At 46.3% G+C, this 15,375-nt stretch overlaps 1 protein-coding gene across 11 annotated transcripts in view; it reads left to right on the top strand.

Annotated features, from left to right (window-relative positions):
* diaph2 (diaphanous-related formin 2) overlaps positions 1 to 15,375 on the top strand; it is a 319,038-nt gene that overhangs the window by 171,822 nt on the left and 131,841 nt on the right. For all 11 annotated transcript variants that reach the window (XM_084690922.1, XM_084690925.1, XM_084690924.1 and 8 more), the window contains 2 exons: positions 3,484 to 3,582; positions 6,858 to 6,952. In XM_084690922.1, coding sequence (XP_084547048.1) covers positions 3,484 to 3,582; positions 6,858 to 6,952 — 194 coding nt within the window. The remainder of the gene's footprint in view (positions 1 to 3,483; positions 3,583 to 6,857; positions 6,953 to 15,375) is intronic.

Raw genomic sequence — 15,375 nt, 5'->3', positions numbered from 1 at the left:
ATTTGCTTCCTGCCTGTGCTCAGTGTGTCTTTACCCAACATTAATATCTTGGTGTAATAGGGGTTCTCCATAAAAACGTAACGAGCCATCTGCACTTATTTTTATCGTTTTTCGTTGTTTCAATGGAAGCTTGTTGCTGGGAGGCTCAGCTTGCAGTCATTTCCAACATGTCCAGATAGAAGCGTCAGGCCTCTCCCCAGCTCACTATAAACCAGTCTGAGCGAGCGAGAGACAAACACTCTCACATCCATGCTAAGTGCTCATTTTTTGTGTCCAGGGACAAAGTAAATAAATTAACAATAATAATCGCTGGTGCTCCTCACTGTTATTAATGTGTGATTAAGATTGCATTATCCCCATGTGCTAGCCTGAAAGCCTGTCAAACATGCGATACATCTTGACGAGACACGGGTCCGGCCTTTCATTGTGTGTGACAGCTTCAGCAAACCTGCCGGCTGCCAATTTCACCCTCTTCCTCCGCCCACTAGAAACAGTGATCCTCTAAGTGGATGCATGTGAGATTGCATTAACAAATACCGGCTGTGCAAAAGAGGGATGGTGATGTTGTCAGAGTATTATGTTTTAGCCATTGGACGGCTAGTAAAACACGTTTGATTTTGGCAATTGGTTCTAATCGACTGTCAGGCCAACCTCTCTTGGGGAGGTTGAGTGGTTAAAGCTTCATTGGCAAGCAAGGCAACTTGGAGAAACTTCCTTTTCTTCCTCTAATTTCCGTGCTTGTTTTTCTCTGAGATGAAACAGAGGCACATGACAAGTGAAAGTGAGGCATTTGTCTCTCAGATACAGTTCCGACCTGAAACATCATTGTTTGTGGTACTAAGTATCTTTATGCCAAACCATCTGGTTCTCACCATCCGCCTAAAGTTATCCTGCCGTTCATCTCCTGTACCCTGAGCCACACTGGCCCTCTGAGTGAGTACAAACCCTCCAGGATCTGCTTGTCCTCAGCACTGGGGAAGCGTGAGGGACTTGCGCGGCATAATTGAATCAGCCGGCATGGAGCAGATAGCAGCCAACACCTTCCCACAACGCTCCTCAGGGCCCCGGCGGGGCAGCAGGGATCATGATGGGATGCTATCAGATCGGAGAGTATCTGTTTTACATTAGCAGAGGCTCTTGCTCTCCGCTTAATTTGAGTTGGCGGCACAGCCTCTTGTGGGAGGGGGGAAAGTGGGGGCCATGGGGAGGGAGGGAGGGAGGGCAGCTGAGGAGCTGATGTGCAGATCGGGAGTCCTGCTGACAGTGTGAGGCCCCCAGGTGGGCCGTCCAGCTAGGGGGTAGGGAGGGTGGGGCATGGGGTTTGGCGGGGGTGCTGTTTGGACATCGATATGGATGGACTTCTCCACTCCTAAAACAAGCACACATGTCCACAGGGGGAGATCAGTGTTTCCTGATGTTTTTATTTTCTCTGGGAATCTTGTTTCTTTGTCTGGGCGTCTCTCCTCGGGAGAAGCTCAGCGAGGGAGCTGGATCCGTGCCACCATGCTGAGTAGAAACACACTCGGCACATGTTCCGCCTCCACCAACTGCCTTCACACATGACCCAGGGCATTGCTGCTCTGTGATGTCATCATCAGAGGATCTGTCACCAAACTCTCCATGGTAACTGGGTGGTTTGGGCAGTGTTGGGTAACTGTGACCTAGTTGATAGTCCACTTGGGATGTTATTACCCCGAAGCAATAACATGAGATCTTCCACAGGCTTGTAGAATCAAGGGACTCATGAAGTCATACCTCCGGATTGGTCTCACATTCTTGCTATATTTTTTGCACTGAAAGTATAACAATACCTCCATGTCCTCATCAAACTTTGATGATGATAAAAAAAAAAAAAAAAAAAAACTGCAGGTTTTTCAAGCACCTCGTTCCCATTATTATTTTAACACCCACGTGTCCAATTTCCAATGCCTCACTTTTCACCCTCAAAAAGAATTGGACAGCCAGTCCTAATTTAGCACCCTTCAGACAGTTTTGACCAGTCCAACATCTCACTCGCGCTCCACAAACCCATTAGGGAACACTTTCATCAACTGCCTTTCTAAAGTTTGCCCGATTCTTGGGATCAGCACTCTGTTAGGCCTCTTACTGTGGAGTGGGAACGGGAGTAGCCTGAGAGCTCCTCACAATGGTGGTTCAACTCCTCCTCCAAATAGGATGCGGTGAGGTTAAACCACCCCACTGTCACGGCTGAGCAGATATCTCCAGGTTTCTCCACCGTGTATAAACAGTGTGATCCCTCCAGTCGTGTGTCGACAGCACGTCGGAGTCTGCCTGGCGCCTCCAGCCTTTCTTCTCCTCCTGGCTCAGGAGATGCTACCTCTTTGATTGTTTCTTCAAATATGCAGATAGTTCCAGGGGAGCGGGTTGTTTGTTCTAGATTTCCTGGGAGACTCCCACCTTGGGCTTAAATAAATAGAGGAGTTGTGATGATTAGCGTTGAGGAGCGCTTGCAGCTCCCAGAAGCCATCAGGAGGTAGATGAGGAGGAGGAGGAGGGGGGATGAGGGGGAGGGGGGGGGGGGAACCAAGGAGTCTTCCCTCCTTCTGCTGCTGTTGCTACACCTGAGTATACACAAACATGCACTGTACCCCTCCCTTCCCTGTCCTCCCCCTCTTCCTTCTCTTCCTTTTCCCCTCATTCCTATTGGTTTCCTCCCTGGGGCTGGCTCCTAAGAAACTCTCTGATAGTAAGCTAATTTGTTTTAAATGTGTCAGAGCTATATGTGTGTGCGCAAGTACAGTACACACACGTGTGTTTCTAAGACCATCTATGGACAGTTAAGAGGCTGATTAGCTGACACATAGTGTAAAGAATCACCCTGACTCACTGTCATGGAGATAGAGACTTGCCTTCTGAGTCCTTGTCCAACACATATGGTATTAATGCAGGCTGTGTGCTCAGCCAAGCAGTAGTGTGTGTACCGCTATCCAGGATTACTGCGAGAACACAATTATCTCCTTGGCTTTGGGAAGCTGACAGACTGAGCCTTGGGGAAGAGGCTGTGTTTGTCAACTATCTACTCAACTCCTCTATCTCTCTTTCTCTGGCTCTCTCTTGCTCTCTGTCTCTCTCTATCTCTCTCTCTGGCTCTCTCTAGCTCTATGTCTCTCTCTCTCTGTCTCTCTCTGTCTCTCTCTATCTCTCTCTCTCTCACACACACACACACACACACACATTTCTAAGGCTGGATGACCAAATGAATCAATGTCCGTCCCCTCCTTGTAAAAACCTACATGTTCATGGCTCCTATATGTGAAGTGGTCTCTTAGGTATCAAACCCATCTGCTGTATTCTTAGGTACCTTTCTGATTTACATGTGTGACGGCAACAAATCTGTTAAAGAAAATGCCATAGGAAAACAACATTGTAGCAGGGATGATGGTATTGCCACCTATGATACCCTCTCCATAGCTATGTCTATATTGATAGATTGTCTTTCTCTTTTCTTTTTTTCTGATGTAGTGAAAAAGGACGTGGTGGAGACGGATGACAGGATGACGCAATTCAAGAAAAAAGCCAAGGAGCTGCGGATTCTGGACTCGAAGACGGCTCAGAATCTGTGTAAGTCTTGTTACCGCCCTTTACCCACCTGTGTCAGACCGTTCAGGGCCCCTTTTCCCAGCGAGTTAGCTACTGTTGACTGTTTTTTTAATTTATTTTTTCTACAACCATGCTTAACATTGTTGCTTAACAAACAAACATAAACAAGGCCTCAACTGGGAAATTGTTCTGGCCATGTCAGTACATGTTTTATTACATTTTTTGGCAGTAGTTCAAGGGTCACGGCTGCCGCACATGGCTTCAGTCCGGTATAACCTGTGAACCAAACGAGAGGGGGCACCAGGCGCTGGCGTGAGGGGTTCATTGCGACAGTAGCAGCAGCAGGTGTGGACCATATGCTGGAGCTGACGCCATGGCGTCTGGCCACAGCCCTGACCTCTGTTGCCGGGCTGGCGTATAAGGAGGCGGGGCTTGTTTGGGCCACACCAACATCCTCCGCTGGTTGCCTGATCAGTTATTTACCAAAGGGTTTGGAAGCCCCTGGGTGCCTTCCATCGTATCGACAGGTCCTAGTAGTTTTGCGCACACACAGACACTCCGATCCATCCCCTGTGTCCCACCCCCAGTGCCGTCTCCACAAGGTATGAGGATGAATTAATTTAGTTGTCGTGGAGACGACTTCTGGTGATTGATGAGAAGTTCACGAGAGGCCTGTTTTTATTGTGCCCCCACCCTTACTGGTCTGGTGTGTTGCTGTGGATATCCCTTACCTTAGACATGCCATATCTCTAGTATCACCCTATGAAATATTCATGGTAAATGCTAAAAGAACAGGTCACCAAACCATCCTTCTGGTCTATCCCTGTTTGTGTTTCTTTTTTAATGGAAGAGCACTGGGGATCTGCAACAGAATACATCAACAGAAGATGAATACATTCATGGCTGGGAGATGAATGGTGGTGAATGGTGGTGTTGTTGAGGAATACACAGGCGTTGCGAGGTGGGGATATGTCAAAAATATGCAGAGGGAAAATATCCCCCCCTCACACACACACGGCCTTCTAGCTGATAGCAGTCATGTCATCTGAAGACTGTCGGAGCCTTACATCACACGGATCTGACAGATGAATGATATCATCGGTGCAAACAGTTGGGGTGTATATGTCAAGTGTGTGGAAGAAGGGATTTATTTTTGATTGGGTGAGCATGAGGAGGCGGTATGTGTCTTCATGCATGTGTGTACATAAGTGTGTGTGTGTGTGTGTTTGTGTGATAGCTATGGTCTAATGGAGGGTGCTGATTGGAAGAAGATAGAAGCATGTTGTCCAGATTTTCCATGGAGTTTTATGAAGATAAAAGCTGTAGTGAGTCAGGTTCTTGGACAGTGACTAGACACTGAGTCAGCATCGTTTTGGAAAAGGACTTCTTCTCCACCTCCGCTACATGATCCTCAAGCCTCATTCAACTCTGTGGAGATTTCTTCAACATTTGTTTCTTTTTTTTTCTAACTACCCTGGGAACTGGGTGGGAGTCCAGCTGAAACAATAGATAAGTCTTGTTTAAATCTGCAGAGTGGAGGATAGAGAGAGAATCAGGGTCATCCTACCATGGAAAGGTATTACCCCCCTATCAAACACATATACAACCTCAGCTCACATGGAATAAATCACTGATTTCACACTGATGTTGTACTGCTAATTCATAGCAATATCACATCCTGTATTAGATTGTAAAAACAAACAAAAAAAAACACAGCAAAATTTGATTTAAGATCCTATAGCAACATAGAAGAACCACCATTATGATGGACATGGTGGTTCAATGGCTCGCTTCCTCCTGTCTTTAAATCATGATCTATTGGCCAAACTAGAGATAATGTATTCCTTGTTTTCAAAGGCTGTTCAAAGTTCAGTGGTTGCTGATTCATTTATTATGAATGCCAAGGCATTGCAGCAAGGCAAGAAGTTGCAATACATTAGTGAATGCATCTGGCATCTGTCATGGCAAAACTTGTTGAAAGAAAAGTCAGATATCTCACTCAGATCAGATGTGTAAATTATGCTAATGGTTTCAACAGTTGAGCCCAAAACTTTTTCCCAACCAATTAAAATGTAACAACAACTTTGGCTAATGTTCACATGCAGTTTTTCTCTCCCTGCTGACACGTTAATCCAATCATTTATGAATGTTATTTGAGATGGTTCACCATCAAAGTCCAACTTCGGCATCCACCTCTTCTTACACAGACACATAAACAGACAAGCATGGACACACACACACACACACACACACACACACACACACACACATAACCACACCCACACACACGCACACACACACACACAAACACACACACATGCATAGTAGGTGTTTCATTCTCACTCATCACACCAAGTCAATGCCAAAACATTGCTCGAGCACTGCTAAGCCACAAAGATACAAAGGTGATTATTGTTGTTGTCACTATTGCATTGCAGCCATCTTGAGTGTAAGTGATATTACACCTATGTGTAAACAGTTTAGCTATGCTAAAACTGGAATTCTAGTGATGAAACATATCCTGACTCATCGGTGTCTCTTCCCTTGTGTCTCTTAAAAACTTTAACTACTAGTTCTGATGCTTTTTGGGTGTACTTATGTCTCCCCCACCCCCCCATCCCCACCCACCCACCCACCACCCCCCACCCCCATCCTGGCGCCTGCCCGTCAGAGTTGAGGAGGGGGCCCTGTCAGGTGTCTCCGCGCTACAGCAGAGCAGCTGTGGAGACAGTCCTCCAGCTCATTACCACACCTCCGCCGGCGCCTCACACCTGGTGTAGCCAGCGGTCCCACCTGAGGGCCCACCGGCCCGCTCACACAGCTGCCTGGCTCTCTCTCTCCTGCCTGCCATCCAGCACTTCTCCTCAGGTCCCTCACACACTCAACGTGCTAACAAGATGCTGCCCGTTTTCCATTTCCCATCAACCCGAGGTTCTGCAATGATGTTGCTTTCCTGCTATTTTGCGCGTGTCTTGTCTGCACCTGTGGTGTAACAAAAGGTTACAAGTTGACATTTCAGATTGCTATTTGGTAAATGGTTTCCCAGAATGGCTGTAATTTCACTGGGTTCCATTGTTAGCAGCACATTTTGATATTGTCTCCCTCATTTTTATTTGTGTTTTGTGTCTGGCGCAACACAAACAATCATTTTGAAGACCTGAATCACTTTTTTCAAAGTGTCAACTTTGGTCTTTGGTGATCTGTGGGGTTGTGAGCACTGCAGGGTCTCTCTGAGCATGCCTGTCTAATAAAAACGAGAGGAGAAAATGACTCCTCTTTTGTTTCTATCACAACAGCAATTTTCCTGGGGTCGTTCCGCCTGCCTTATGAAGAGATCCGTGCCATCGTGCTCGAGGTAGACGAGGAGAGACTGAGTGAATCACTGATCCAGGTGAGTCGAATCTATGTGGGTGTGCGCGTATGTTAATCCCTCTGTGTTTGTGTATGTTAATTATTCGGTGTGTTTGTGTGTGCTCCTTTGTGCTCAGACATGCATGTGGAATTTATGATGTTGTACGTTTGTGTGCTACGTCTGGTGGGTAGCCTGGTGACCCGCTTTTGAAGCACAGACGTTTTTTCTAGACTCACCCCCTTTCTCATAGACCTCAGGGACGTCCATTCATTCACTGATAATATATGGCCTGGGACATGGCTTGGCAAACTCCCCTAACTCCACCCTGCTTTCTCCTGCCCTTTGTCTTCAACATGATGGATGGTCTTCTAAAGGGTCCCTATTTACACACTGCTTCTGTATCCCTTGTCTCCGAGAATATGATAATTGCAAAAAGGGGTTGGCCGTTTGAGGTGAAGATGCATGAGTTGGCAGTGTGACGCCCAATCGGCAGAGACATTGCCCGCCCTATCCTCCGCCCCTATCCTTTTATCAGGCTTCTCCTGCAGCACTGCCAGCTTTGTTTCTGTTCTCCACTGAAGTATGAGACACACACCTCGAGACTCACTAGCGAATGAAAGAGAAGTACATTTCAATGCAATCTTGGCAGTTGATTTAGAGTGTGTGTGTGTGTGTGTGTGGGTGTTTTACGTACACCACTAGAAGGTATCCTTCCTATTTAGTGAGTTAAGTGTTTCAGAGGCTGAACACATCCCGGCTGCATGCTGTACACTCTGAGAAACTAGGGTATCGTTGTGTGTTCATTGCGTCGATCATTCATGTCCTCTTGCAGTGCCGCATGAGGCTCAGTCATCTTCAGTCTCTCTGCGTTGAAGCCCTTCCCAGCATGTGCAGTGATGATAGATGTCATGTTTTTAGATGGTGATATATTGAATATATTTAGATGATCATGTCTACACAAGCTGCCCCTGCTAGACTTACTCTAAGCTTTGGTAACCTTTAATTGGCTGGCATTGGTCTGGCAACATGTTGGGGCAGTGTGGCGGTGTGGCTGGGACAGTACAGTGAGTACTTACTGTCTTAGGATGAGCAGGGAGGTTAGCCGGGTGACCTTTTTCAACATCCACTCCCTCAGTCTCAGGGGTATGCAACAGCACGGTCGTGCAACCTCTCCTCCTCCACAGCCATCACCTTCATATGCTCACTTCACACTCCGCTGGACAAAATGCCCGTCGTCGGTAATGCCCTCACTTAAACACCCAGCACCTCCCGCTGCCCAGAGAGCAGCCACGGGGAGCCACGATATCACTCATGTGTGGCGGCGGCGTTGAATGAGCTGCAAGGAGAGCGGAGATCGGTGATCGGTGATGGTTTGGTAATGTGTGAGAGGAGTTTGGTGATGGGTTGGTAATGTCTTAGAGGTGTTGGGAGAGGAGTGCAGAGGGAGGTTGAACTCCCTGCTGGGTGACACCGACCAGAGAGTGTTCTCCATCTGCGCTCGGCTCATCTCCCCTCGCCCCAGTCATTAATCACCTTATAGCGGCCACTCTCAGCCACATGCCAATCACCATTTACACAGACACACACAAATGGCTGCACAATAACGCACCGCAGCACTCTACACTGCCTATCCCGGGAAACATGATGTGGATGATGTTCTTTTACCACCCTGAGATGTGTGGGTTGGACGACGGTGATCCTAATAAAAAATGGAGGGAGGGAGGGATATTGGTCTTCATGGGGAAATAAAGAAAAACATATTTTTCCTCCCCTCCCTTTTTGTTTTCTCGCCTCTTGGCTTTTTGGGGTCAGAGTTCAGAGTGTGAAGAGCTGGCTCCAGCCCTCTTTCAGTCTAGGGTCAAGGAGATGTCGACACTCTGAGGACAGCAGTGCGTCAGATTGCTCTTAGCCCCGCCGTCACCTCTACACCAGGCTAACCACGGTGGACAAATCAAAGATCTGGGCTCCGAGGTTCACTTGTGTTCAGACAGAGCCGATACAACCTCTGCTCAATATCATCCTGGCTCCCCTGATGCCTCTCTCTGGAGGAAAAGCAGTTATTGAAAATTGTCTTCAGTTCAAAAAGGCTCCAGCTTTTGAGGAAGAGTGAGAAGTGGTAGGAAGCAAGGGAATCAGAGGAGGGGGAGAAGGAAGCAAGGGATGATGGAAGGAAGGATGACTTGTGATGTATATAAACCCCAATTCAATCACATCATCTTCCTGCTCGGTTGACATGCCTAATGTAATGGATTTGTCAGCGGAATGTGGTAGCAAGTTAGCCTTGGCGTGCCCGTACACTGTGTCACCCTGTCTGAGAGGATAGATTGGAGCTGATTGGCTCTCCTTTCTCTGCATTAAGACCCATCAGCGCCTCTAGGATGATATACAGATCCCTGAACACAGGGAGACAAGCCAGTCTCTAACCAGCCATCCAGCATCCATTTGAATCTAAATAACACTATATACATCTCTCTCTCTCTCTCTCTCTCTCTCTCTCTCTCTCTCTCTCTCTCTCTCTCTCTCTCTCTCTCTCTCTCTCTCTCTCTCTCTCTCTCTCTCTCTCTCTATCTCTCTCTCTCTCTCTCTCTCTCTCTCTCTCTCTCTCTCTCTCTCTGTGTCTGTGTCTGTGTCTGTCTGTCTGTCTGTCTGTCTGTCTGTCTGTCTGTCTCTCTGTCTGTCTGTCTGTCTGTCTGTCTGTCTGTCTCTCTGTCTGTCTGTCTGTCTCTCTGTCTGTCTGTCTGTCTCTCTGTCTCTCTCTCTCTCTCTCTCTCTCTCTCTCTCTCTCTCTCTCTCTCTCTCTCTCTGCCTCACACACACTGTCACTCACTCGCATGCATGCACACATATACTGCACACACTTGTACGTACACACACACACACAACATCCTCTCCCAGTGCTCTGTGGCCATCCATTAATGTTGGCCTGTGAGGATAAATGGCCCTCCACAGTCAGCTGTGTCACTGCATCCATGGTCTGGCGTGTTGACGGTGGAGAGGCCAGTTCTGGACGCCGTTCCCTCATCACATTAAACCAACACTGTCGGCAGGACAAAAGCTTCCACCGCCATCAGATGAAAAAGGTAGAGAAAGAGAGTGATGAACGTTTGCCCAGTAAAATGGTCATAGCGACAGAGAGGCAAAGGTCTCTTTGAAAAGGCCGGCGGGCTGACAAAGCCATTCAGGGCTATTGTGAGGTGAGATGACACAGAAAGAGACGTGTCGACACGCTCTTCTTGGAAAGGGAAAGGCACGTGTGCTCTGGGTAAGGGGGGGGGGGGGGGGGCTGACCCCATTATGTTTGTTCCTACTGAGAGCCCTCCGCCTCTACCCCACCCACGCCACACTGCCTTTCGACGGGCAGCAGCACAGCCAGGTTGAGGCCTGCTCCCATTGTCTCCATAGTGACAAGGCCACAACCTGAGGGTCCTTAGTGTACGCTCCCCTCCAGCGCTCTTTATTCACCACACAAAACAACTATTCAGACACACATCAACGAGGGGAAAAAAGCTACACTCACAAAAAAAAAAAAAAACGTTGGTGCTGTGTTTAGACCTAGAGAGTTCTCTGACGTTTTATCCGAGCACCGGTGAGATCTGGAGGGGTCGTAGGCTGGGGTCGGGGAGGGGCGTGGGTTGAGCTGCTACCATATTGACAGACGCAGCTCTCCTTTCCAGGCTTCTGAAGCTTCCTTTTTGTTTGGGTCTCAGCTATAATTGACAAAACAAACCCAATGATGGCTCGTCCACTGCCAAGGAAGCAGTGCCTTAAGTTGGCTTTCCTTTGGCGGCGTTATCTTCCCAAGACCCCCTCACAGCCTCTCTGCCCCGTTGGGAAGGCTTAGCAGACACACTGCTGGTATTTGGGTGTGTGCCCTTCTACAGTGGATGCCAGCTGAATTCAAGAAGGCCAAACAATGCACAGACCCTTAATGAGCTTTGGAAGGCTGGTTTATTTACTGGAATAATGCTCTGATGGCTATACAGTGTGGGTAGAGATCCCCAAAACTGAAAATAAATCAATGAAATCATGAATCACTCACCCATATTTGATGTTTCTTGTTGGATGGATTTAGAACATCTGCAGGTCATGCTGAAAGTAACTCAATCTGACCTTTAGTTTTACTGATAAGATGGCTCAGAACAAAGCTGTCGTGCTAGGCAGAATCCAGAGATGGCTGTCACAAGGTCTTGGAAAAAGCGAATGTACCGTGCATGTCGTTTAGTAATACCATGTGGTTGTGAGGCCTAATACGCTTTCTGCCTACTCCATGAGAAAGCAAACCCTGGCCATATCATTCTCTATAAATATAGTATCGCGGACCACAACTGCCTATGATGTTCAACGCTGCTCTATTTATACATTAGCCTTGTCACATCAAAGCACATCATGAGACTGACCAGAGTGCATCAAAGCTAATGCATGTATACCAAAAAATATGAATGCACAATGGCCCATGAACCCCCGTGAAGGGAACATTTTGGCCCACCATGATTAGTCATCTATGGTGGCGATGATGACTTATTATCCCTGTGCTTGGTCCCTCTATGATAATAGCTCAGATAACATGATTGGCGGAGTGAATGGATTCAATGGTGACGGGGGAAAAATAACATTAGGCAGAGGGCAAAACAGAAGCAAATGTCCTCGGTTTTGACGGATAAATGTTTTCCGTAAAAGAGGATGAGGTGAAGATGTCACTTATCACCACTTTCCACTCAATCTCATTTTCATTATGATGCCATGGTGACAATGTATGCTCTCTGCAGCAGGCCCGCACACTCGCCACTCACTATTGGAAATGGAGCTGCTGTCATTAGCTCTTTAGAGTCACGCTTTGGAAACTTCTAAGGACTAGTAAAGAACTCCTACAGTTCTCTTCTCTCACTCAAGCCCTGTCACTCATGCTGACTATGAAGGAGATGAGAGGAATAAACACTAAATATTTGAGTGCCCATTTTTTATGTTTTTTTTTGGGGGGGTGGGGGTGGGGAGTGGGGTGGAAGCCCTCACTGGTTGGTGGAGGGTTTGGCCCTGGGGGCTTGTTGTGGAATATCAGAGAAGCTCCTTAATGTTTCATGTCGGCCAATGTATTTGATATTACCCCATCTCCTTTTCAAAGGGAAATGATAATGACTGCACTGCTCCAACGTAATTCAATTGTAATTAATATATGGTGTGTGCATTTGCCTTGTTGAGAGAAAGTGTTAGAGAAGAAAGGGATTTTAGGGAGAAATACAAAAAAAAAAAAAAACTACAACAAAAAAACATGCAAAGGCTGCTTTTGTGTTGAAGCTCAGCGTGGCATAATGGATTAATATATGCACTTTATTGGAGTCATTCATGGGTAAACACCCGACCTCTTAAGTAAACAGTTGGGGGGAAAAACCCTTGTGTGAACAATAGAGTTAGCCACAGCTTGTTAGGATGCAGTGCATACGACACACCTGCTGTGCGTACCATACTTCAGGTTCTGCTGATCTGACAGTGCAGTGTTTGCTGTTAACATTTAGAAATACATAAAACATGGCATAAGGCTATATCATGACTGTTTTTATTCAAAATTCAGCTGTCAATCACACAGGTGTCTCCCCAGTGGCCCAACATATATGCTGTTGTTGATAAAAGAACAAGTAATTCTGTGGCGGGTTATAACCCAGGTGACAGGCAGATCTCTGGAGAATTCATTTCCTATCATTGACCTGCTACTTGTTCAGGTGCTTTTGAGTGTTGGGATAGTTCACACACACACACACACACACACACACACACACACACACACACACACACACACACACACACACACACACACACACACACACACACACACACACACACACACACACACAGACCACTGGCCTCCTCAATTTCCTCTGAACACTATCTATCTAGTTTTCATCTGCTTGAACTGTACTGCAGGACTCAGTCCAAAATAGCCTATCTCAATGGGACCTGTGAGGCTGCTGTATTCACTGTTGGGCCAGTACTGTCATCCCTGGGCCGTATTCAATCAACGACGCTAACTGGGTCTCCAGGATGAATCTAAGTTTGGTCAACGGGTTTGGATGAATAAAGTCTTCATTCCCAAAACTGTGCTCCCTAACTTCATCTCCAAAGAAAATGGGGTTCTCAAATTTCTTGAAGTAAAGAACCGTTCTTCTCGGTTCAACTCACTTGTGATATTTTCCTGAAATTGAACTATTTTCTTCAACCCCTATGAACATTAACAGTGTTTCTTAAATGTAGGAAGATTGCATATCCGTATTTTTGGGGGTTGTCACATTTTTGTCACCACTAAGTCCTTACTGAGAAGAAAAAATAAACTGTGTAACAACATGTTGTGACATGTTATATGGTAATTAGAATAAATGATGTTTCTGTGAATATCTCTCACATACAGTAAGGCCCAAAGCAACTACAATATTAGTCATAATAAAAACATTGTAGCAATTTATTAATGTTAAAATAAAACCACATCTAGAGGTTAATTCTGTCAAAGTTAACAATATGTCACATCTGTCAGTTGATTTTTTACATTCTGTCATAGCAAAGTGCAAGACACTTTGGGTGTGTGTGTGTGTGTGCATGCATGTGTGTGTGGGGGTGCGTGGGTTTGGGGGTGAGTGTATGTGTGCGTTTTAATTATTGTGTGTGGGAGGGCTTATTCTAGTCAACTGAAACAATCCATGATGCTTTCCTGTTTTGTGGGAGCTCTTTTTAGTGCATAACCATCTCCATCTGCTGTCTTACCTACATAAGGATATGCACAGTAGTGATGGATTAGGCACTCCGGTGCAATTTAGCTTTGAAAGGACAAAGTGCATACCGTGTATTCCACTAATTTCACTGCTTTATACGTGTTTCCTCTACAGGCCTATGTTATTGAAGGGGACTATCTTCCTGCTCCATTAAATGTATATAATATAGTGTGAAATCATTACTGGACCAAAGACGTTTATTCTCACATATTGTAGATGGTTTTATTGTCTGCTTGGCCTCTTTACGTCCAACACTCACTGTTACATATAATGTAGTCATTACATACCAGTGAACATACTTGCATCATCTCATGATGCACCTTTGCTGCACTTGAGGAAAGACTGGGTGTCTTCTTGTTGGCATCATCTGTACCCTAAGATATGTGGTAAACATGAGGATAACTAAGTGTAGCGCACAGTGCTGTGTGGTGGTTCCAAGGTGCTCCTTATGGAGCAAAAGGATTGTTCTGTCATGCTGCGCGTGCTGACAGGTGTCACAGTACACAGTGTCTTCCCGGTTGCAGCGAGACTCATCAAGCATGTTATTCTGTCTGCCCTCTCTCACCGACACCTTCCCTCTCACAGGGGCAGCAGCCTTTGCAGCCGGCCCTACCTAAAGCCTGGCGACCGGCATGGGGCTTTTGTCTTTGCCCTTGCTTGTTATTATTGTTTATCTTGTTTGTCAATCATCCAGATCGCCATGGCTCTCATCCATATTCATGGGGGCCCTCATTACCTGGCTTGCCGTTTGGCTCCAGGGCCCTGGTGCTCGTGCCAGCCTTTGTTCCAGGGACTAACAACAGGTGACTGGTGCAACCTGGCGCATTGTTGAGGCATCATTTGCATGGTGTAAAGTGCACATGTGGGACAGGGCGATAAGTATGGCTGTGCATCGGGCCCACTGGATTACCGCTTAAAGAGGAAAAGCCTGGCTCCCCTTGAGCTTAATTGAGGTTTTATTTTGGCACACGACACATACCCTCTTCTGCATCAAATGCTAATTCAACAACGGAAATGTAAAATACATTATGCTGATCAAGGAGGGTGGTTAAACAAAAACAACCTAAAAAAGAGGGCTGTTTGGAATAAACAAAGCAAAGGTAGGAACCAGGGTACAGTGGACCAGGCTACTCCAGTCATTAATGAGCTGGAAAACCCCATGTCCAGGTTCCAAGGTTTGCCATCTACCCTTCACTGATTCTATCTGTGCTCTCGGCAAGGTTGGACATGCATGTACACCGTGCGCACACATACACACACACAGAGAGAGAGAGAGAGAGAGAGAGAGAGAAAATGTATATTAAAGCTTCATGTGCTTGCACTATTCTATTGGCTTTGTTTAAAAATCATCAAATCACACCGAAATGTTAGAACAGTTGTGCATACAACAGACAAACATGTCTGTTCAATCTTCACAGTACAACCAAGTCTCCTAAACCAACCAGACACAGTAGTGCATGCTCTTAAATGCCTTCTAATCCAATTCCATGTACTTTCTGTGAAATGCAGCAATTCAGGTGTACACGCTTCATATTTTTTCCAAATTCAGTTTGAAAGACAAATTGAACATCACACTAGGTATGTCAGCTTTACTTGCTCCATCCCTCACTGGCCCAGAATTTAAATGTTCTTCTTTTTTTTCTCATTAAGTATAATGAGATTTTGGAGTCTGTCGCCCTTGGTTATTTGCCTGCCAGTCTATACCGG

Source organism: Hypomesus nipponensis, chromosome 1, assembly GCF_054491055.1.
Source record: "Hypomesus nipponensis isolate SF chromosome 1, ASM5449105v1, whole genome shotgun sequence".
Classification (NCBI taxonomy): Eukaryota; Metazoa; Chordata; class Actinopteri; order Osmeriformes; family Osmeridae; genus Hypomesus; species Hypomesus nipponensis.
This window is presented reverse-complemented; position numbering and strand designations above follow the sequence as displayed.